Source organism: Ictalurus punctatus, chromosome 23 (assembly GCF_001660625.3).
Source record: "Ictalurus punctatus breed USDA103 chromosome 23, Coco_2.0, whole genome shotgun sequence".
Classification (NCBI taxonomy): domain Eukaryota; kingdom Metazoa; phylum Chordata; class Actinopteri; order Siluriformes; family Ictaluridae; genus Ictalurus; species Ictalurus punctatus.
In genome coordinates, this window is record NC_030438.2 from 4169808 (window position 1) to 4192291 (window position 22484).

General features: G+C 38.0%; 2 protein-coding genes across 3 annotated transcripts in view; both read right to left on the reverse strand.

Moving 5' to 3' along the window:
• Positions 1–498: 498 nt before the first annotated feature.
• terf1 (telomeric repeat binding factor (NIMA-interacting) 1) lies at positions 499–11178 on the reverse strand. 2 transcript variants are annotated; one of them, XM_017453908.3, is made up of 10 exons: positions 10758–11174; positions 9340–9435; positions 7481–7608; positions 7136–7222; positions 4816–4965; positions 4599–4693; positions 3710–3748; positions 3479–3576; positions 1185–1258; positions 499–1030 (listed from the first exon to the last, which is right to left on the reverse strand). In XM_017453908.3, exons 1-10 carry the CDS (start codon positions 10927–10929, stop codon positions 872–874), a joined length of 1098 nt encoding a protein of 365 aa, XP_017309397.1. In that variant the 5' UTR covers positions 10930–11174; the 3' UTR covers positions 499–871. The 2 variants fall into 2 exon arrangements, with proteins under 2 accessions (XP_017309397.1, XP_047006186.1); XM_047150230.2 differs by lacking the exon at positions 7136–7222 and having other exon boundaries at positions 10758–11178.
• An 8148-nt stretch (positions 11179–19326) lies between these two features.
• Positions 19327–22484, reverse strand: part of kcnb2b (potassium voltage-gated channel subfamily B member 2b) — a gene marked incomplete at its 5' end in the record, with an annotated part of 113843 nt that continues 110685 nt past the window's right edge. The window contains 1 exon segment of the mRNA NM_001200070.1: positions 19327–21351. Coding sequence (NP_001186999.1) covers positions 19483–21351 — 1869 coding nt within the window. The 3' untranslated portion in view covers positions 19327–19482.

Below are 22484 nucleotides of genomic sequence, written 5' to 3' on the forward strand. Positions count from 1 at the left end.
GTTTCTTTTTGCTAGAGTGTTGCTGGTGGTTGCTGTGGTGTAACAGGTGGTTGCTAGGGTGTTGCCAGGCAGTTGCTATTGCATCCTAGGTTTTTTCTAGGGTGCTCCAAGTAGTTGGTGTTCCAGATGAGGCGTTACCTTTTCTTTTTTCACCAAACTTCACTCCTGTTTGAGATATGATCTTATTTCATATACAGCTTTTTTCTGTTGAGTCCTAATTTTTCAGGACTACAAAAAAGGGTGCTGCTAGGGTCTTGCTATAGCCTTCTAGGTTGGTCGCTAAGCAGTTGTTTTGATATCCCTGCTGGTTCTAAGGTTGCTGCTAGGCAGTTACTATGATGTTCCTGGTGGTTTCTAGGGGTTTGCTAGGGTGTTGTTATGGTACACCAGGTGTTTGCTATGGTGTTCCAGGTGTCATGTTCACACTGACCTCATCAGAAACCTACATAATGCAATTATCTTTATAGGTTCTAAATTCAATGAGGTTAGAGACACATGTACATCCAATCCTGTTTATTTGGAGCATTTGTATGCAATATTTCTGTACAACGTAAGCTTCAACGTTCACTTTTGCATGCTTATAGTTAAAAAAAAACAACAACAACTGTAAAAACATTATTTACAGTCACTCATAATAAACAGTAACAAAACGTTATATGTACATTTCTGTAGCAAAGGTTCCACATTCAGGCACCTTTAAATGCAACTCCCTTGTTTATTTTTTTTATAGTTTTATTTCATGTAATAACTTTGAAATGAATCAGAATCTGTTAGATGGCACAGCATCATTACAGGATCATTAAAGCATCAGTATTACATAAAAAAAAATAAAAATAAAAACGTATAAATTCTGAGCTCCGAGTTCAGAGATTCAAACCTTCATTTGTTTCTTTAACGTCCTCCACCTGTCCTTCAGCATGACGCTGGTCCGATCTCCGAAATCAAACTCCTCCAGGATTTTGGACCACTTCCCTTCACCGTACTTCTTCACTCCGGCCTTCAGGTATTGGTCCTCCTCGCTGATCCACATCTACAACGGACGCAAAAGAGCATTTTTAACACGTGTATGAAGCCTCTGTAACATTTATATATTAATGATCAGACTTGTATCTTTTCCTCTATTAGAACAGATATCTGTAATCTCAGCAGGACCGAGTAGATACAATGGGCATCTAAACCCTTACCTTCTTGGATCGGTATTTGGAAATGGTGTTTTTCTGTGACGGTGGCGGCACTTTACAACTCCTTCTGGATACTTCTGTACAGAGCGCAAAATAAAACTTTTATCAGCATTTAAGAATATAGCCATATGGGACTTTCTCTATCTCCTGTCAATCACAGTGACACTAACCAATCATTGGCGCCTGTAAACTCGTATATGTGGAAGAGGGTAGATAGTGCTTTACTCCATGAGACGCTGCATGAGCAGCAGTTTGTATACAATCATATAATTTACAAGAACTTAGAGTACCATCGAGAACATTTTGTGAAACCGTGTCATTAACATGCCTGGTATTAATTAAAGAATATGAAAAACAAAGAAAGCAAGCCGACACAAACCTATAAATTAAGCCAAATAAAACTAGTAATTTAATTACTAATATTGGCACCCTTGGTAAATATGAACAAAGAAGGCTGTGAAAAAATTGTCTTTATTGTTTAAGCTTTTGAACTTTTGTTAAAAAAAAAAAATTCACAAAAATACTCTGCTCTCATGGATATCAAATAATTGCAAACAAAACATAGGTTTATCAAAAAATAAAACTTTGTTAAATACAAGTGTGCAACAATTATTGGCACCCTTTGAGTCAATACTTTGCGCTACCTCCCTTTGCCAAGATAACAGCTCTGAGTCTTCTCCTATAATGCTTGATGAGGTTGGAGAATACATGGCAAAGGATCTGAGACCGTTCCTCCATACAGAATCTCTCCAGATCCTTCAAATTTTGAGGTCCACGCTGGTGGACTCTCCTCAGTTCACCCCACAGGTTTTCTATGGGTTTATAAGTCAGGGGACTGGGATGGCCATGGCAGGACCTTGTTTTTGTGGACTGTAAACCATATTAGTGTTGATTATGATGTATGTTTTGGATCATTGTCCTGCTGGAAGATCCAACCATGGCCCATTTGAAGCTTTCTGGCAGGGGCAGTCAGGTTTTCATTTAATATCTGTTGATATTTGGTAAAGTCCATGATGCCATGTATCCTAACAAAATGTGCAGGAACTTTGTCAGAAAAACAGCACCAAAATATTAAAGATCCACCACCATATTTAACCGTGGGTATGAGGTACTTTTCCATATGGCTACCTCTCTGTGTGCGCCAAAACCACCTCTGGTGTTTATTACCAGAAAGCTCTATTTTGGTTTCATCTGACCATAGAACCCAATAGAATTTTCCAGCTGTGATCCTTGGACATTTTTTATCCACTTGAACCGTCCTCTTCACAGTGCGTTGAGACGATATAAACACATCCAATTTCAGGTCGATTCATAACATTTCCAATTGACTGGAACTTCTTAATTATTGCCCTGATGGTGGAAATGGGCATTCTCAATGCTTGTGCTATTTTCTTATAGACACTTCCCATTTTGTGAAGCTCAACAACCTTTTGCCGCACATCACAGCTATATTCCTTGGCCTTACCCATTGTTATGAAAGACTAAGTGAATTTGGCCTACGTGTTACCTCTATTTATACCCCTGTGAAACAGGAAGTCATCGTTGAACAATTTCCTGTTCCTAGTCACCCAGGTATACTAAAAAAAATTTAATTATCAATGGGAATATTCTTCAAATATATTTCTCATATGAATTATATATAGGTGTGCCAATAAATGTCGCACACTTATGTTTAACAAAAGATTTTTTTTGGATAAACCTGTGTTTTGTTTGCAATTATTTGATATCTAGAGTGAAGAGTATATTTTGTGATTTTTTTTTTTTTAAAGATCAAAAGGTTGAACAATAAAGACAATTTTTCACAGCCATCTTTGCTTATATTTACCAAGGGTGCCAATATTAATAGAGGGCATTGTATGACAAAACAAGTGCCTCAGGCCACTACATCTTTCCAGCGGGAAAGGGGGCGGGGCCTCCAGGTTGACATTTGATAGACATGGACTAATGTGGGGGAAGGGGGTGGGGCCTTCATGTTGTCCCTTAATAGTGGAGAGTTCAAAACACATACACAAGTGTCACTCATTGCAGATTAACATGTCAATTGGCTCATCTCCCATTTTTATTTATTCTACAAAAAAAACAACAAACAAACAAAAAAACAAGTTCTTTTTGCATATTATTGAGTGATAACTCGTAGCAGCATTCATGTTGAATATACTAAATAGGAGAAACAAGCCACATAACACCAGCCAATCACATACTACCAGAAAGAGGCTAGAACACACACTTGATATGTCACCAGTCATATAAATAACATGTTACATAAGTAACATTTTTTCAAAAACGCAAGTTCGTACTTAATTTGTCTGTTCGATGAGGAAGACACTGCAGTTTCTTTGTGCTTTCTGGTTTCCAGGGATGAAGAGTTTTATTGGAGAAAAGCTTCTTTTTGGGTCTGTGAGAAACAAAACATAATAACAGCATTACTGAAGATGGGAGGATGCACACAGTCCTGCATTTAAAGCCATGACACTGCGTCGGTTTTAATAAGGTTTTACAGTTGAACTTGAAGATAACTGAACACTCACCTCAGATTAAGCTCTGATGAAACAGCGTTTATCTCAGGCCTAACATAAAGCAAGCTTCCAGTTAGACAATTTGGTGATTACAGCTGACATTTTCTTGGAATAAACTGTTATAAGATGGAGTATTAATAAGACTGTCTGAATTCAAGTCTAAAATTTTACTGATTTTCACCTCCTCACCACTTACTTTAAATACATTATGTATGGTAAAAATAATTACAGTCCCTTCTGAAAGCACTGGAACAGTAAAGCCAATTCTTTAGTTTTGGCTATAATACATTTGGGTATGAGAGCAAAAGATGAATACGAGACTATAGATGAGAATTTCAGCTCTTGCTCAGTACACCAGTGGTTTCTTTCTTTTTCCAAGACATTTCAAATTGTTGTATTGGCTATGCCTAATGCTTGTGTAATGGCTCTGGAAGATTTTCACTCTTTTCTCAGCTTTAAAATGGTTTCCCATAGACAGCTCTCTGGTTTTCATGTTGGTTTATCCTTTTTAGCAATAAATACAGTCTTCACAGGCGAAACCTAGGGCTCAAACCAAGAGTAGACTTTCAGAGCTATTCATTCTTTATACAGTCTAACAGAGCACACCTGGGCAGCAAGAAACATCTATCAGTCACGTTTTCCAATATTTTTGATCACTCACAAAAATGGGTGGGTTCAAACAAAAGAAGCCTGACGTCACATATTCATCTCTTGATCTCAAACCCAAATGTCTTCAATGTATAGCGAAAACAATAGAATTGGCCTTGCTGTTCCAATACTTTCGGAGGGGACTCTATCTTCAAGTATTGTGATATTATTGACTGTTGCCCACTGCCACAGTGCTTGTCTCACTGTACTTTTTCTAAGACTAATAAGCAGCTTTTTTGAGAATGTATCCTACTTTACAGGACTGTCCGGTTCTAGTTCCTCATTGTTCTGATCCACATCGGCCTGCTCCGGTCTCTCCTGACGAACCTGTACCACTTTGGAGGCAGCCTATAAGAGAGGACGTCTCACCAGTCTCATGTATTTCAAGCTGCGATAATGAAAGCCATCAGCATGCAAAGCTCCTACAGGTGAGAGCGAGGGAAAGAGAAACTACAGGTCCCATTTAATACCTTAAATAAAAAGTCAGAAGGGTGTTTTTCGATGAATGCGTCCAAGAACGAGTTCACGCTCTTCTGTAGGTGATTAAAGGAGAACCTTGTTAGGAGCTGATTGTACACATCCTTCTTAGACACAACGGTGGACAGTTTCCTCTGCAGTTTCTGTGAATAATAGTAATAAAAATAATAATAAGAAGAAGAAGAAAAAGATAAATAAAAATGAAAGAACTGAGACAAAAGACAAAGAAAACAGACAAGTTACGTAAATAAATAAATAAATAAATTTAGACAAAATACATTAGAAATAAGAAAAGTTAAAACAATGAAGGGAGAAAGAAGAGAATGGAAACAGAAAGCGGAAAGACAAAACTAAAAAAGAAATAAGAGAAAATTCTTAGGAAAGAAGAAAATTAAGGAAAAAGAAGAAAAAGGAAGATAAAAGTAAAAGAAAGAGTGCAAGAAAGATGAAAATGAAAAATAAAACTACTAAAGAAGAAACTAGACAAAAAACTAAGAAAAAAAGAAAGAAAACAGAAAGAACAATAAAGAAGAGCATAAGAAAGAAGAAAAGTTAAAAGGGAGAAAGAACAAAAAGGAAGATAAAAATCAAGATGTTTTAAAAAAGTTAAAAGAAAGATTGGATAAAGAAGAAAAAAGAAAATCAAAAAGAAAGTGTAAGAAAGAAAGAAAAAAAAAAGTAAAATAAGAAAAACTATTAAAGAAGAAACGAAAAAATAAAGAAGAAAGAAAGAGCATAAGGAAGAAGAAAAACAAGAAAAGAAAAAACAAAAATTAAAGCTGCAAGCAGCGATTAACGGGACCCAGCACTGAAGGCGCAGCAAGCGCAGTGTGGAGCCTGAAGAACACGAAGAGGAGAAATAGAATGTACATGAATGAATAAAAGATAGGTTCAGAAGCACAACTGAGAATAATAAAAGAAAGGAACCGAATGACACAACATCACACGGTTTTAAGAAGTTGCACCAGACGGAAATCGATCCCAGGACCTTTAGAATTGGTGTTTATCACTTATCACAGTGCACCACACAGATGACACACCTTTGTGTTGATGCTAAGGAGACCTTCCGGGATGAGAATGAGCACACAACATTTACATTTATGGCATTTGGTAGAGTGACTTACATTTATCTCATTTATACACCTGAGCAATTGAGGGTTAAGGGCCTTGTCCAAGGACCTTCTGATCAGTAACCCAGAGCCTTTAACCACAGAGCCACCACTAGCCCTTATATCTCTAGAACACTAGGTAGCACTGCATTCAAATTTCTCAGGTACCTAGGACATGCTATGAATGATCCCTACCCATTTTTGTGCTGATAGTCAGATATTTGAAAAGATATTACAATATGAGAAATTTCAAAATGGTGGACATGCGGTTCGTGCGATCCTGGCAAAATTGGTATCCACAGATTCGCCATGACCCAATGAATCCGGAGACATCAAGATAATAATTTTCAAACTAACTATTTAAAAGTTATATGCAAAAATATTCATTTTTCAAATCTCATGACCTGTAGGTGACACTGTTCTCAAATTCGCCATGGACCCTCAGATCATCCTGCCGATGAAGCTTCCCAAGTTTCATTACGAGTGATCAAAGTATAGCCGAGATACAGCCTCCGGTCCAATTTTGGGTCAACGTTGTTAAATTTGCGACATCATAACTTTTGATCAAATATTCTGTCCAGTCAATTTTGTACGGCTCTGTCCACTGATCATCCGAGCCAATTTCGGTAAGAATTTGTAAAAATTTGAACAAGGAGTAGCGAAAAATCTTTCTGTAAGATATGGATTGTGATCACCACGAGGCGAGTAATCTGAAATTTCTTTTCTCTGGGACAAAGTGTTCAACAATTATAACCATTTGAAAAGTTAATTTTTGAACTAATGGTGGCGCTACAGAGTTCGGCCTAGAGGCCGGATACTAATCATGGTCATATCTATGGTGCCAAATTTCATCATTCTCCTACTTACGGTTCATAGGGCTGCTATAGACTCCCAGTGGGGAAGACTAAGAAGAATAAGAAGCGTAACAGAAACAATAAAGGCTACAGAAAGAACGAAAGTGTAAGAAGGAATAAATGACAGTAAGAAAGAAAACAGAGAAAGAAAAACACCAGGACATTACTGCAATACCAGCATCCTGGTACTAGACACTCCTAGTGCATAGTGGAAGAACGCAGTGCACAAGGGCTGATTTGAGACAGAGCGCTATGCTACCAGAGTAAAATAGGAACGTCAGCCCTGCACACCTGATCAGCGTCTTATCTGTCTTGTTACCAACGTTAACGTGTAATTAAGAGGAAATTACCTGCGGTATATCACTCTCTTTCTCTAACCACTGCAGTGTGTGTGCTGCGAGCTGAGCGTTTCCTTTCTCCAAACACACACCAACACACTGGAGGAAAACAACACGGACAAAACACACACCTTATTGCACACACTTTATATGTCGCTTCAAAGGAATTAAAACAAAATGGAGGAGCTCGAGATGTTTGACCGGCGCATTGATGGCAGGTCTCGTCGACTCCTCTCATGGATATGTGCGTGTGTGTCTACGCGCATGTGTGTGCCCTGCAACGGCCTCGTTTCCTACACGACGACGTCGCTTGAATGGAGAAAATGGTGTAAACACTATGCAGTGCTGAATCCTGACCTGAATAAATAACAGGTTCTTTATGTTGTCGTACAGTGCATCGTCGTTTGCGGTGTCCTTCAGGCAGTCCCACACGGAGAGAGCCGACATCAGAGGAGTCACTATGTTATTCAGGTCGTAATGCACATCTGAAAACACAAACACACACACACAACAATTCCTGAATAGTTAACACCTACATTAATATTAATGAACTACGGATGTGAATAATCTAATTTAAGCTTTTGCAAGACTCATTTCCTCGGTCAACAACCAGACGATGCTTTCAGACGTTTGCAAAGAAAGCTCCTGATTTGGTTCGCAAGTTTAAACTCGATACACTTCATGGTGGTGTGTAGGGATGGGCGATATGAACTTAAAACTATATCACAATATTTTCTGGAATTTATTGCGATAACGATATCAGTGACGTATATAAATATAGTAGAGCTGCAACAACTAATCGATAAAAATCGATAATACTAATAATCGGAGGGTAAATACTAAAGCTGTGTCCCAAATGACGTACTATACACTTACACTATGCACTATGTACTCTACCATCCAGTGTATGAATTTTAGAACGGTAATATCATCTCAAATGGAACACTAGCGGGTTTTTACTAACCGGAAGGACAAGCCGCTTCCTAGTCGATGGCGCATGACATCATACGCACGTAACGTGATGCCGCGAGCTTTAGCCTGATACCCAGAGTCACTAGCAATGACTTTCTTCTGTTTACTGTCAATGTTAACTTTTATTCCCAACATGACCCCAGTCAACATCAGACGGAGGCGATATCGTCACGTGACTGAGGAAGAAAGTCCTCTAAGGCAGGGGGGCATTTTATATTAAACACCGTGGAGATCAAACAGTGTTGCACGAGCACAAAGTTATATTTATATCCAAAATGCTCCACTGTGTGTAAGGGCTTGGGGGAAACTGGTGCACGCTGCTTAAAAGGTTTAGTTTAAATCCAGTTTATTAAACTACAGTCCTAAATTAATTAGGACCGAGCACGGACAACATACGCTATTAACGTTTATACAGGACTACAAATTAGGCTAAAAGGATATGACATCATTTATCGTTGTCGATTTTAAAGCCGCACATTCCATGTTCTCTGACAGATATTTAAAAGTTACACTTGTTTACAAGTTTATAAGATCTTTAAAGGTTACACTTTTTAATTCCTAACTTGTACAAATATCCTAGAAGACTTGTAGAACACAAAAAACCCCCAATGGATTCATTCATTACCTTAGCAAAAAGTTGCTGAGAAAGCCTGTTTGGAAAATTAATTTCTGGTACAGAATGCTTGTTTGTGTTTGGATCCGCCTACTCTCAATCATTTTATAGATGCTCTTCAGGTCACCATAGATACTGGGGGCGGGGCTTTGTGAATTTTTGAGGACCGACCGAGAAATTAACGTCCACGAAGGCACAACCGACGTGGCTCTGGTGAACATAGTCCCCTGTGTATGGAGACTTTTGGGACACTGTTAGTATGTGCTTTGTTAATACACTACGTTAGCTACCACCTTTTAGCTGTTGGTTTCCAGGCAACTAAAACACGAACCTGGGCAGCACACTGGGGATTTTGCTTGCCTGGTTGGCTACAGCAGCTAATAGATTTATGATCTGTGCAACCGTACTCACTGTAACCTGTAAAAGGTCTACATTATGGGTGTTCTGCATCCTCTATGCAACACTATATAAACACTAACTACTGCAGTGCATTGTGGGACATCAGGAAAGTGCTGGATATTCTACACGGTGCTGCAAAAGTCACTAAATAGAGAATAAGTTGTGGTTTTGTTTCTAAATTGTATACAGCTGTACTAAATCAAACGTGTCAAAGAAGGAGAATTAAAGTCACCCAAGTTTTTGCCGTCCATTATTCTGGAAAGCAAGCAGCAGATGGTTCTCTTCGTTTGCTGATTGTCCTGAAGCTGGTACTCGTCGTCGATCATCGCTGGAGAAATACAAACAACGTTTTACTTCTACATAAACAGCAGGACGCGATCAATCTGGTGTAAATCTTACAGTACATTATCAGGTGTATGATGTACTGTAAATACAGAACGAATGTATAACATAATGCACCATTAAAGGAAAAGTCCAGCCTGAAACTATGCTTATATTGAAATATTTCACACATTTTATGATTTCTGGTGATAATTTCCAGGTTGGTGTTGTATTTTCATTATTCCTGTGAAGAGTTAGCGGTTGCGCCGTGCTGACATCACTGGGTGACGTTGCTGGCGCAGTTATATGGCGCAGAATTTATGACCCATATTGTTGCTTGTTTTCTTTTAGATGTTGTTACAGTGATGCTGTTAGATGGTTAGAACCACTCTCCTGTCATCATTCCTCCCGATCGACCATGTTGGAGAGCCTTCATAATAAGCGAGTTCAGTGCAATACGACTCTGTTCCCGTCCTGGAGCGAGACCGTACTACGATTGGTCAGTTGTTGAATTGTTGTAAATCTTACTACATTTATTTGTGGATCGCAATCGATTTATTTGGAATTATGAAACAATTCTAACCAGATAGCTTTGGAGAAGCTGCGCTGTCTGAGGGAGCCGGCTGCTCTCGTATCGCTATCGTGGTACTTTGATGCCGTAAGTCACAGCGACGTGGCGTCTGCACTGTCTCAAGTCGGAAAAAAATTTTAACCGACATGCACTGCTTCGAGTCAGCCGCCGATCGGTGTGCACAGTGCCGAATGAATTCGAACACGCCTTAGAACACTAAAGCGCTGCTGCATCACTCACTTCAAGTAGAGATGACATCACTTTCATTAGGTAGTCAAATAGCCTTGTGGGTAATGTAAGGAAATTTAAAGTTAACACTGAATTTCATTATAAAAAATTTTTTCTTGAAGATTACATTTTATTTATAATGATCAATATGCAAGTTGTTCAGGATGGATTTTCCATTAAATTTAAGTAGTTTGGGCATTTCCTTATATATGTAGGAGCAATATGCTGCTAATTATGACACTTTTTATTTCTGGGGCCCTGAAAGAGAGAAGTAAATGAATGAATTGATTAAAAACGGTTATTATAATTTTGTGTGGTTTAATTTCATCTGAAGTAGCTTAAATCGAATTGTTTATTTTCCCGCTCGTGTACCAGTAAGTCCCGCCTCCTGCAATCTGATTGGCTAGGAGTTCCTACACATCAAGAATCCGCCAATCTTAGCAAAGAACCTGGCCAATCACTGCGCAGGAGGCGGAAGAAGCAGCGTTAGTAAAGCAGCCGAATAACAGAAGCTAGCTTAGCAGTCTTACCTTCAAACACTTTTAACGTTTTGCTAAATTTCTCGACGTTTTGCTCTCTGTAGTAGCGACACAATGACAGGAAGCTGAAGTCAATCATCCACGACTTAGCCACACTTTCTACCTCACAAATGTTCACTCTGGCGCTTGTTGTGCTCGATATCACTTCCTGGTTCTCCTCCATAATGATCGCCGTGTAAAAGTTCCTATAGCAGGAACACAATACAGTGCAGTTTCAATTTGTGTGTGTGTATGAAACTGAGAAAATAAACTCAGATGAATTAAGGAATGCGTTCCACTTTTGCCGCTGCTGCTTCTTCTTCTGCTTCTTCTTTGTCTTTTCAGATGCGCTTACTGCCACCAACTGGACCATACAAGCAATAACAAATACCATTAAAGGTGCAACAGTCGATATTTTTCATTCTTTATTTGTACAAATAATGTAGAAAACTATTTAGAGTTGTTAAATTATAGTTTAAGCCGTTGTCTCTAAACAAGTATAATGCATAGCTGGGGGGAATCCAGTTTGGATACCTGCCTTCCGGTCCGGAGTGTTTGTTTGTATTGGGATTGGCCTCTTGTCAGTCATTTTACGGACACGCCCCCAACGCCGGTTCACATCCTTATTAATCATTATGAGGAGAAATTGCACGTTTATAGAGTTGTAACTCAGCTTTCAAGCAGTTGGATGTCTGAGTGAGACTGAAAGTTATGTCATGACAGTCCTTGCTAGTGGTAACTCTAGTTAGCATACTAACACTAGCTGAACCACCAGAAGGTTTGAGGGCGGAGTTTTGTGTACATGGGTTGAAATGGGGGCGGGGTCCATGGGTAAAAAAAAAAAAAATCTTAAAATAGAGCCATACTATTGCATCCCTATCACAGTTCATTCCATTTATCTAACAGTTTACCTTAAATTCACCCTTCAAATCAGTATATCAGAAGTATTTCTTTTTAAACACAAGATAAACATTAATAGACTAGGCTAATTTGTGTACACTCTTTTAATAATTTTTAATAAATTAATTAAACAATAATCATCATCATAAAACGGGATCACGCATCGTTTATAACCTCTGAATGATGTTTTTTTAAAAATATTTTTTTTTAAATTTCAAATCTTTTTGTGTCAAGGAAAAAAAACTGTTGTTAGTCCAAATGACCACCAGGTGGCAGTGATCACCGCCGGTATCGCCGGACACACTTGTATAGATTATTTCTCAATTTCATGTTATTTTACTTTTATTTTATGTATTATTCAATCTTTATATATATTTACATATAATTCAAATAGTCATTTATGTATTATTTCACTTCCTTTTTTTATTTTTCCACTTTTATTTTATTTATTATTCTACTTTTATTTTCTATATCATTCCAATTTTAATGTATATATTAATTCACTTTTGTTGTTATATCAGTTCTATTGTATATATTGTTCCACTTTTGGTTAATTTCTTATACCTGGCAGGAAGTAAGGAAGAGTCACTTTTAGTGGCAAGAAGTGAGGCAGGACATGACGAACAGTCAGCTTTAGTGGCAGGAAGTGAGGTAGATTCACTTTTAGTTGTTAAACCTGCATTACAATGAGTTAAACACTCCTAACGCTTCAAAGTGTACCTCTGATTAAGCAGTGACAAAAATGTTCAATAGGCCATTTATGATTGTTGAAGTGTTTCCATATGGCAACATATCCCCAAAAAAATACCCCTAAAAATGAAAATAAACATGTTGAACATTTTAAATTTTTTAAGCCATTGGAAGCGATAAAATGAAATATAAGATGTTTTTTTTTTCAATAGAGGGATAAGCAGGAGGACACCCACACACACACACATGTAGACACACAGCACAGTGAGTTATATACATATTTATTCTTTATTCTGCATATGCTCAGGACAGACGTAACAAGGAACTCTCTAACATACAGAAACGTCGACACACATGTACCATAACAAGGTGATCATGAGCCCAACATGCTGATGTGTACAGAGACACGGACTGTCTACAGCAAACGCTTCACCCAAACAAATCAACACCAATCCCAAAAAAAAGAGAGGCAGAACCGATAAGAAAAGGATTTTACACAGACGAACATTTCTTCCAATGCAAAATAAAAGCACATATTTATCATCATGGCTTAAGAGTGTCACAAAATAAATAAGTGATGAAAAAAACATGCGTTAGCTCACAGATCCCTGGTTATCTGGTATTCCCTTAACCGTAAGAAATTGTAAAAACGGGAGTTTCTACATTAAAAGTTCAACGTTTTGAAAGAAGTGTCACCTCATTTTGGAAAAGAACATTTCGACGAGAACGTTACAGTATCACAGTGTGCTCTTTCTTTAGTTTCCTTTCTTAAAAAAAAAAAAAAAACATCAGCAGAAGGTACAGTGAATGAAATCGGAAATAAAACACGACTGTTTAACGAAATGCTCGGTGTTTGAAATGGCACAGTGATACAATACAGGTCTGGGATAATATATTTTTGAATACCATGATAATGAAATCTGAACTAGTTGCACTATAGCAGTAGAGATAATAACTTCACACATCAGCATTCTTTTCAGATGCTGGGCTGTGTCCCAAATCCCACCCTACTATTGTATATAATAGTACGTGCAAAGCATTCACAATCTAGCTTTCCTGGTTAAAATGGTAACGTCACGTGGCTACGTCCCAAACAGCCACACTTACTATTACTACGTATTCATAATAGGAGTGTGCCGTATGCCAGTATGAACGATATATCGTGATAACTGTATCCGATAAAGTTATAGCGTCAGAGTTACGCTACAGAGGCGTAGATAATAATGTTCTGTTATTAGGTCAGATGATTAGCATACATTATTATGTCACGTTATAGCGGACATGAAAACAGTGTTGATCCGAATCCTGCTCCTAAAAATTTTAGAATACCAAAACAAAAAAAAAAACTGTTAGTATCACATTTAGAAAGGGAGATTTTTTGAGCTACTATCATTTTTGCTGACTATTAATACCTTAACATAAACGATCTGAACATTTTTGCTACTTGATAATGAAGGAACATCTGGTCAATATGCATTATTTGTCCTAAGGGTGCGCTAACATTTGCACTCAATTGTAAATCTTATATGAATTATTATTATGAGTATATATACATATACATTATATATATAATCATGTGAGCTTCAAAACACGATCACTACCCCTGTGTTCGCTTTGTCCTCAGAAGGAGGCGGCCTAGGTAGGCAGCATTTTGGCCAGTAGTGTGTCTCATAAGGAGAGCTGGTCATTTATTTGGATGTATCCTATTCAGATAAGGCATTTTCTTAATTCTCAGAACTAGAGCTGCGATTTTGAAACTTGTTTGATGATAAATAAATGTTTGGTAAATAACGTGATGGAAGTGTTAACCGGGCTTACTTTGGGAGCTCAGCGTTAACTGTACCCACACGCCATGTACGATCTAATTGGTAACCTTGGTGACTAGCACAAATTGATTTGGTGCTTTAGTTTTTATTCATAGCTACCCCGTGAACAAGTAGGTTTCACAACTAGGCAAAGAAAGAAATCCTACTTCTTACTGACTTCCGGAAAGCTTTGCAAATTTTCATTTGGTTCCGTTGCTACGTTTAACGTAAAGTAGTGCGATTCACCTCGACGCGTAATCCCAACCACCTGCTGCACCACACTCATCGGCTATGACGTGATTCGGTTAATGGGTTTGTTTTTGTTTGTTTTTTTTTACTCCGCATTTTAATTCGACTGCACAGATGACAGGCGAGGTTTTCCCAATCAGAAATATACAGAAGGCATATATATATATATATATATATATATATATATATATATATATGGAGGTATACGGAAAGATGAATGACAACGTCCCACTCACTACACACCGCGAAAAAATGTCATCTTACCAAGTGAAACTATCTTGAATACAGTCAAATTGATCTAGTATTTCTCATTATAAGATCACAATAAACCAAATATAAGACGGTTAAAACCTATTTCTAGACATGATGACTTATTTCGAGCTTGTAGTTTTCTTCTTTCTAGAACTAAATGCTTAAAATGAGAAAACTGTCTGCCAATAGAACTATACTATTTCAAGCCTGAAAATGAGTACAAATGGCTTGAAATAGGCTTCATAATCTTAGATTTAGCTTACTGCAATCTTAGAATAGGAAATACTAAATAAATGTGACTACAATCAAGGTATTTAAACTCGTTAAGATGTCATTTTCTGCAGTGCGGCTTTTATATGTCCAATCCTAGCACACACGTCACACATGTGCAGGTTGGTTCTGTGATGTCAGCGGCTAAAAAAAACCCCGAAACAAAATGTGTACTTCCTGTCCACACAGTGAGTTGTAAAATTTCTCAATCTTCGAAAAGCCATTTTCAGTGAACCAGATACATTAAAAAAAAAATATGATGTTTCCGGGACTGGCGCTTCCGCTTGCCTGGTGTATGAGCTAATAAACTGATATTTTGTCCACCCAAGCAGATGAATATTCTTATGCGATATACTGTAATTACGAATATTTAAGAGGTAAAGCGTTTCCGTGTGATGTACCGATGAATATTTATGATATACGTTAATAGTACAGATGAATATTCAGAGTTAATAGGTTTCCATGTGTGATGAGTATGATGTCTATGGCCTTATGTTATAACGTTTCCCTCTCTGCCAAGACATAAACACGTATCTGTTTAACAAGAGACCTAAAATATGACATCTTTGTCTGCAAATAAGGATAAACACACACTAGTCGTACATTTGTTTTGTAGAAAACCTGAGAACTCATAGATTATTTCTTATTATCTCTCACTGAAAGACCTGATTTATTCCTATAAAAAGTAGTTTGCTTGTCTTTTTTCTGTACAGTGCTGTATGAACAAAAAAAACAAAACAAACAAAAAAAACAAAACAAACAAAAAAAAAACGAGCCTTTCCATAAATATCGTGATTTATTTACGAATAGGCGTGCGTTATTTCAGCCAGGAAAACGGTTTAGAAAAAATAGACGTATCAAGAGTGTTTGTTCACAAAAAAACGTAAAATACTTCGCCTGTGGCTGTTTTAGATGGTTCTCATGTTTTAATTTCATTTTAACATGATTAAAAAGGCCCATTATTTTCTGATTTGAAGATCGTTTATATCCAAGTCACACTGATGTAAAATCTTATTTTTGACCTGTAGTAACACTGTTTTTTTTTTTTTTTTTAAATATTAAAGATATGTATTTGTAAAATACATGTTTATTTGTCTGCTTGTACATTAAACTGTAAAATAAAGTGCAGTTTTTTTTTTTTCTTGGCCTGCATAGATTTGCAGTTGGACAGTATTGCACTTTCCCTCCATTCACTAAAAACCTTCTCTTTTTTTTTTCCTTTTTTTTTTTTACACAATCCTCAAAATATATGAGTTTTAAAGTTCAATTAAATTAAACATGATGAAAATACACAGGACATACAGCAACGTTTGAATAAAGGCAACATGACACAATAGGAAATGATATTGTAAAGTAATCTGGGGTTCAATTGGACTGAAATCATTTTAATCCACATGACGATGACGATTACACTTAAAACATGTTTCCATCGATACGGTGCTGGAGTGTTCCAATTCTCTTTTTAACACACTTTTTGTCCACCTCCCCTTGTCCTTTCGGCTGTTTTAAAATTCCTTTACCGTGTTCGTTTGTGTGAAGTTGGTTAGAAGAGCGTTAGATGAGGGATCCAGATGACATCATTGTAGACATCAGGAGCACAATTTACCCAGAAGACCTTGCACCGGTCTTCAAAACGGGCATTGTCGAATGAAGCTGTAAACAAGAGCTTATAATGATTTTTCATCTACTGGTAATTAGCACGCTAGACTAACTGCGAGTTGCGAGGGGGAAGTCAACAATTGTGCATTGAAAACAGCATTGAACCACAGACTGGAACAGAAGAACCGACGGACTGGAGGATGTTTCGTTGCCATGGCGACAAAGTTGTTTGTATGAAATTACACATGAACACAATGATGATTACGTGGAGATTACGTTTGAAACAATGAGTGAAATCAGTGTCACAATTTGCGGTCTGAGGAAGAAACACTTTACTGGCAATTAACAAATTGAGGGGCAGCTGCACTGCTAATGCTAATGCTAACTGAATCATAAGGAATATGAACAATCGGAGCTTTATGTAGCTTTGTGCGCGGTCGTGTGAGGTCATCAGCTGTGGCAATATCCGATTGCTGTGCAGACACTAAAATTAGGAAATGTTCAAAGAAATTCAAAGAACGACCACATCAAATGATGGCATGGTTTGGTTCTCAAACATAGCCGGAATTTTAAACAGGTTCATTGGAGAAACGAACCTGAACCAGCTCCGGCCTGTCAATGGAAAAGGGGCATGGGTTTAATTTAATAATGCAACAATTTTTGGAAGCATAATTCTATGTAATTCTATGTTGAAAGTGGAGCTGAATATTTAAGGATTTTTTGGACCTAATGTTTATTATTATTATTATTATTATTATTATTATTATTATTATTATTATTAATTGTGATATAAAAATATACGTAAAGCAAAAATAAGATTTAATGACCAGAACATACACTAACAGACTTTAATAGAAACACCTCTACACTTGCATATTCATGCAATACCTAAAATTATGCAGATACAGCAATAGAAACCATCACAGAAATACTAATGGTTTTCACTACAAATACCATTAAAAACCATCAGCTAACCATTAAAGCCATTACCATTACTGGTCCTTAATGGAATCCACTAGACATAACATACCTCCAATAGAAGACAACAAATTACCAAAAGAGAACCACAGTTTCCATTAAAACCAATCCAATTCCCATTAAAACCATTACCAGTTCTATGAGGGTTTCTATTGTTTTTTTGTTTTGTTTTTTTTCTGCAGGGAGAGCAAGAGAATTAGTTAATGTTCACATTAGACATCAGAATGATTTAAAAAAAAGTGACCTCAGTGACCATGACGTGGTTGTTGTTGCCAAACAGGTGGGTTTGAGTATTTCAGAAACTGCAGATCTCCTGGGGTTTTCACACATACAGTCTCTAAAATTTACACAGACTGGTGTGAAAAGAGAAGAAAAAACATCTGGTGAGCAGTCGCTCTGTGGGTGGAAACGGCGTGTTGATTATAGAGGTCTGAGGTAAATCAAGACTGGTAAGTCGAATAACCACTGCTTACACATAACATGTAGATGGGCTACTACAGCAGAAAGCCATATCAGGTCCCACGCTCCTGTAAGCCAAGAACAGGACTCTGAGGCTACAGTGGACACAAACTCACCCAAAAAGAACAGCTGAAGATTGGGGGGGAAAACAGCCAATGTTGTTCAAATCTTCAGCTGTCCAGTTTCACTGAGGCTGTTCCCACTTCAAAGTATACTTTTCTGCTCACCATGGTTGTAAAGAGTGGGTGTTTGAGTTATCATAGCCTTTCTGTCAATTCAAACCAGTCTGGCCATTCTCCTCTGACTTCTGAGTTTCTAAAATACTCTGATCAACCAGCACCAACAACCATGTCATGGTCAAAGTCACTCAGATCACATTTTCTTTCATCCCAATTCTGATGTTTGATGTGAACGTTAACCGTAGCTCGTGACCTGTATCTGCATGACTTTATGCACTGCGCTACTGCCACATGATTGGATAATTGCACGAATTGCAAGTGTATAGGTGTTCCTAATAAAGTGGACATTGAGTGAGATTAGATTCTCACCTCTTGTCAGGAAATAAAGGATCGGTTAGTAAAACTCGAATAAAGGTAGCCATCAGTCTACCTAAGAATTTCTGTTAGCTGCTCAGTGTTATCCTAGTTGCTATATCTTTAAATGTTCTACCTAGAAAGCTAGCTAGCATGAGTGAATGGAAAATGAGAACAGGTGAGATGTACAGACTCTGAGTTAGAGTGCCACTTTATCATGCTGATGTTTAGTGTTTCTTGCTAAAAAAAAAAAAAAAAAAATCTCTGTTAAACATTATTATTATTGTTATTATTATTATTATTATTATACACATTCAAAACCTGACTTATGCTATCTGCCTGGTGTTTCGTTAGCATTCAGTAACATCCAGAACTAGCTAGCTGGCTAAGAAAATCTGCTCATAAAAATATTTATGAACGAGTGTGACAGTTAATTTCTGGTCATTAAATCTGAAATGAACTCAAATTGCAAATTACCAGTCAAAATGTTATTGATATCACAGACTATACTCTTAAAAAATAAAATAAAAATAAAATAAAAAGACAGCTCTGTCATGGTACACATTGCATTACTATGTAATGATATGTTTCAGTACGTTGCTGTTTTGCAACTTTTCAGTCTCCGAAGCGCGGTATTTAAATAAATAAGTTGGATTTGAATTTCTTTTGTCCTCTGTGGCTATGTGCATCATTCAGTCCTCGGTGTATTTACAGTGAAGCGCTTTCAGCAAACTAAGCACCGTAAACATAAGTTTTATATGCATGCTCTTTCTGTCCCTCTGCTCTTTCTCCTTCCTTCGTCGAGTACGTATGAATCAGCAGGATCGTGATTTTTATACTTTTTTCTTTTTTTTTTTTAGATAAATACGTTCTTTTTCCTCGAAGACTGTTTCGACATTTCCTGCAGACAATGCCACAAATATAACGACCTTTTCATTTTCATGCCATGCAAAAATATCTTTCGCTACTCCTCCTCCTTTTTTTTTTTCATCTTCCAGTGTTTCACATGCTAGTTTGTGAAATATCCCCGTCTCCTGGCATGAGATGAATCTCTGGCGTAAACATGTGATTGTCTACTATGTGTCCACTTTGGTTGCTTTCGGTTTTTCCCTCTGCGTTGTCACCCACTCCGTCCTGAGTGCAGTTTTGTGCAGTAAATTTGGGTGAAGGAATCGAAGTGCCAGCAATGTCCTCCTCTGTGGACTCTCGCTCATGTTCCTCGAGGAGCGATAAAGTCTCGTTTGGATGGAAATCGCCGACAGGAAGCTTTGGAGAAAGGATTAGTCCTTGTTCTGGGATTCTAGCTAGTATTACTGATTCAGGAAAAGGTGTAGAGCTTTCTTGCTCCGGTGAGTTGTCATCTTCCAGAAGACTGATGCTGAGTTCCTGAGCAGAGGAAGTGCTTGGAGGTGTCAAAGGAACGTCATCTGTACTTTCTAGAAAATTTACTCTCATGCCTGGGTTAATGCTCTGAATTAAAAATGTGTTGTCGTCCACAATACACTCTTCATCTTCGTTATACGTTACGTGACCACTAGGTGCGTAATCGAATTGGCTTCTCTGTTCAGGACTAATTTGGAACGTGTCCAATGGTGTCTCAACTGGATTACTACTTTCCACCAAACTTGTGGTGTTCTTCACAGAGCGCTTATCATCGTCTTTGGATGAAGGGGTCAACTTGCTAGCTTCTCTGAGTTCATCAGTACAGCTTCCAAAACTGTCAGTGCTCGCCATGTGTGGCACATCTGAAACAGGTCTATTCCGTTGTCGACCAGATTTGGCATTCTGTGCTTCCTGCTTTGGCCCGGAAGCATTCTGATTCTTGTCGAGATCTGATAAGGATCGTGCTTTGCTCATCTGGTTGTACATTTCTTCTAGCTTCTGAACATTAAGATGCTGTGGACTTGAGCTTTTAAAACACTCCCGTGATCCAACCTTTCTATCAAATGGTCTTAAACTGGCATCCGAGGAAGCACGCTTCGGAATTCCCCACCTGCTTGGAGACAGGTGATTATCGAAGGATGGTTTGTCTTCACTCTTCTCCACCACAACGTCGATTAATTCCATGCTCCTGGCAAAGGCGTCTTTCAGGTTCATCGAGACAATGCTACCGTTCCTCTTCGCTCGCTCTAAGGCCTCCCGTCTCTTGATGGCTTTCTCCTGACGCTTTTGCTCCTTATAAAACTCTGAGAAGTTGTTGACGATGATGGGAATTGGTAAAGCGATCACCAACACCCCTGCGATGCAGCAAAGCCCACCGACTATTTTACCAAGCAGAGTCTGTGGATAGATATCTCCATACCCAACGGTCGTCATGGTGATAGTGGCCCACCAAAATGAAGCTGGTATGCTTGTGAATTTTGTTGCGTCTTCGTCTTTCTCAGCAAAAAACACCAAGCTTGAGAATATCATAATTCCCATTGCTAAGAACAGTATGAGTAGGCCTAGCTCATTATAGCTCCTCCTGAGCGTAAAGCCAAGTGACTGGAGTCCAGTCGAATGTCTCGCCAGCTTAAGGATCCTCAAGATTCTCATGATGCGGAAAATCTGCACCACGCGCCGCACGTTCTGGAACTGCAGCACACTCTTGTTTGACTCGGTCAGAAATATAGTGACGTAGTAAGGTAAGATGGCTAACAAGTCGATTACATTTAGAGGTCCCTTGAAGAATTTCCACTTGTTGGGTGAAGACAGGAAGCGCAGCAGGTACTCCATGGTGAACCAGGCGATGCATACAGCCTCAATGTGTGCCAGCTGAGGGTTATCGTTTGCCTGACCAAACTCATCTATCACTTGGAGCTCAGGTAGCGTGTTCAGCGACAAAGCGATGGTGGACAGTATGATAAAGAGGATGGAGATGATGGCCAAGATCTGCAGAGAGAGAAAAAGAAAAGTGTATAAACTGTAAGTGATATAAAACTATACTGTGGCCATAGCATTATTTATTATTACGCAGTTCTGTCCATTTTTGGTCCATAAAAGTACCGCAATACCGTTACTGATCAGTGTGTATTAGATCCATACTTGTAAAATCACTTCCTACATCACATCCTGCCTCTGATGTAATGTAGGACACACTGGCTATATGATGCTGACATCCATCTTTTCACAATGAGGACAACTGAAGGACTCGTACACAACTATTACTAAAGGTACACACATTCAATGACGCTCAAGAAGGTAACACGATACATGAATACCCAGAAGGATGTAAACTTTTCAACAGGATGATCAGTGTAAATTGTTTGTCTTCTGGGAGACATGTAAATATCTCCCAGAAGATATATATATATATATATATTTGTTAAACCATGGAAAAGGGTTTGTTTAAATGCAAGGCTTCTTGTTTACACTGCTGAAGGTACGTAATGTCTGTCTTATCTGTATGCATTGTGTTTTTTTATACTAAGTATTCAAAACTAACACCCACCTGAAGCATATTAATAGATTTATAAAAAATAGTTTTTGGTGTCTGGCATTGGATGATTACGCTATTATTTTTATATTATTACGAGCTGTCTGACTCGCAGTGGGCGAAATGGCTGCGGGTAAAATATCTGATGTAACTCATTAGTTTTTCTTTGCAAATATTGATTTTTGCCAAGTATGATGCCCTTACATTAATGCTCGATTTCCTGTGTTGAAATTGAATTCTGCTAAAGGAGGTGTGCAAAAAAAAAAAAAAAAAAATCAGTTTAGGTTAACTACAAGTTATTTACAATACAAAAAACAAAAAGCACTAGTCCTGTACAGACCTAATTGCGATTTCTTAGGATACGCTAAAATATTTACGCATCGTGTCGTTATTGTGTCGTCCCTTCAGCCGAGGTGGAATCTGTCACGGTTGTAGGGTAACTTCTTGTCATCTAGCCAGAAGTATTTTTCATTTTTGTCGTGGTTACATTTCTTTTTCGATGAATCGTGATTACATTTCTGATTGAATCCGTACTATATATGGCCAAATGTTTGTGGACACATGAACACATGAACACATGAACATGTGC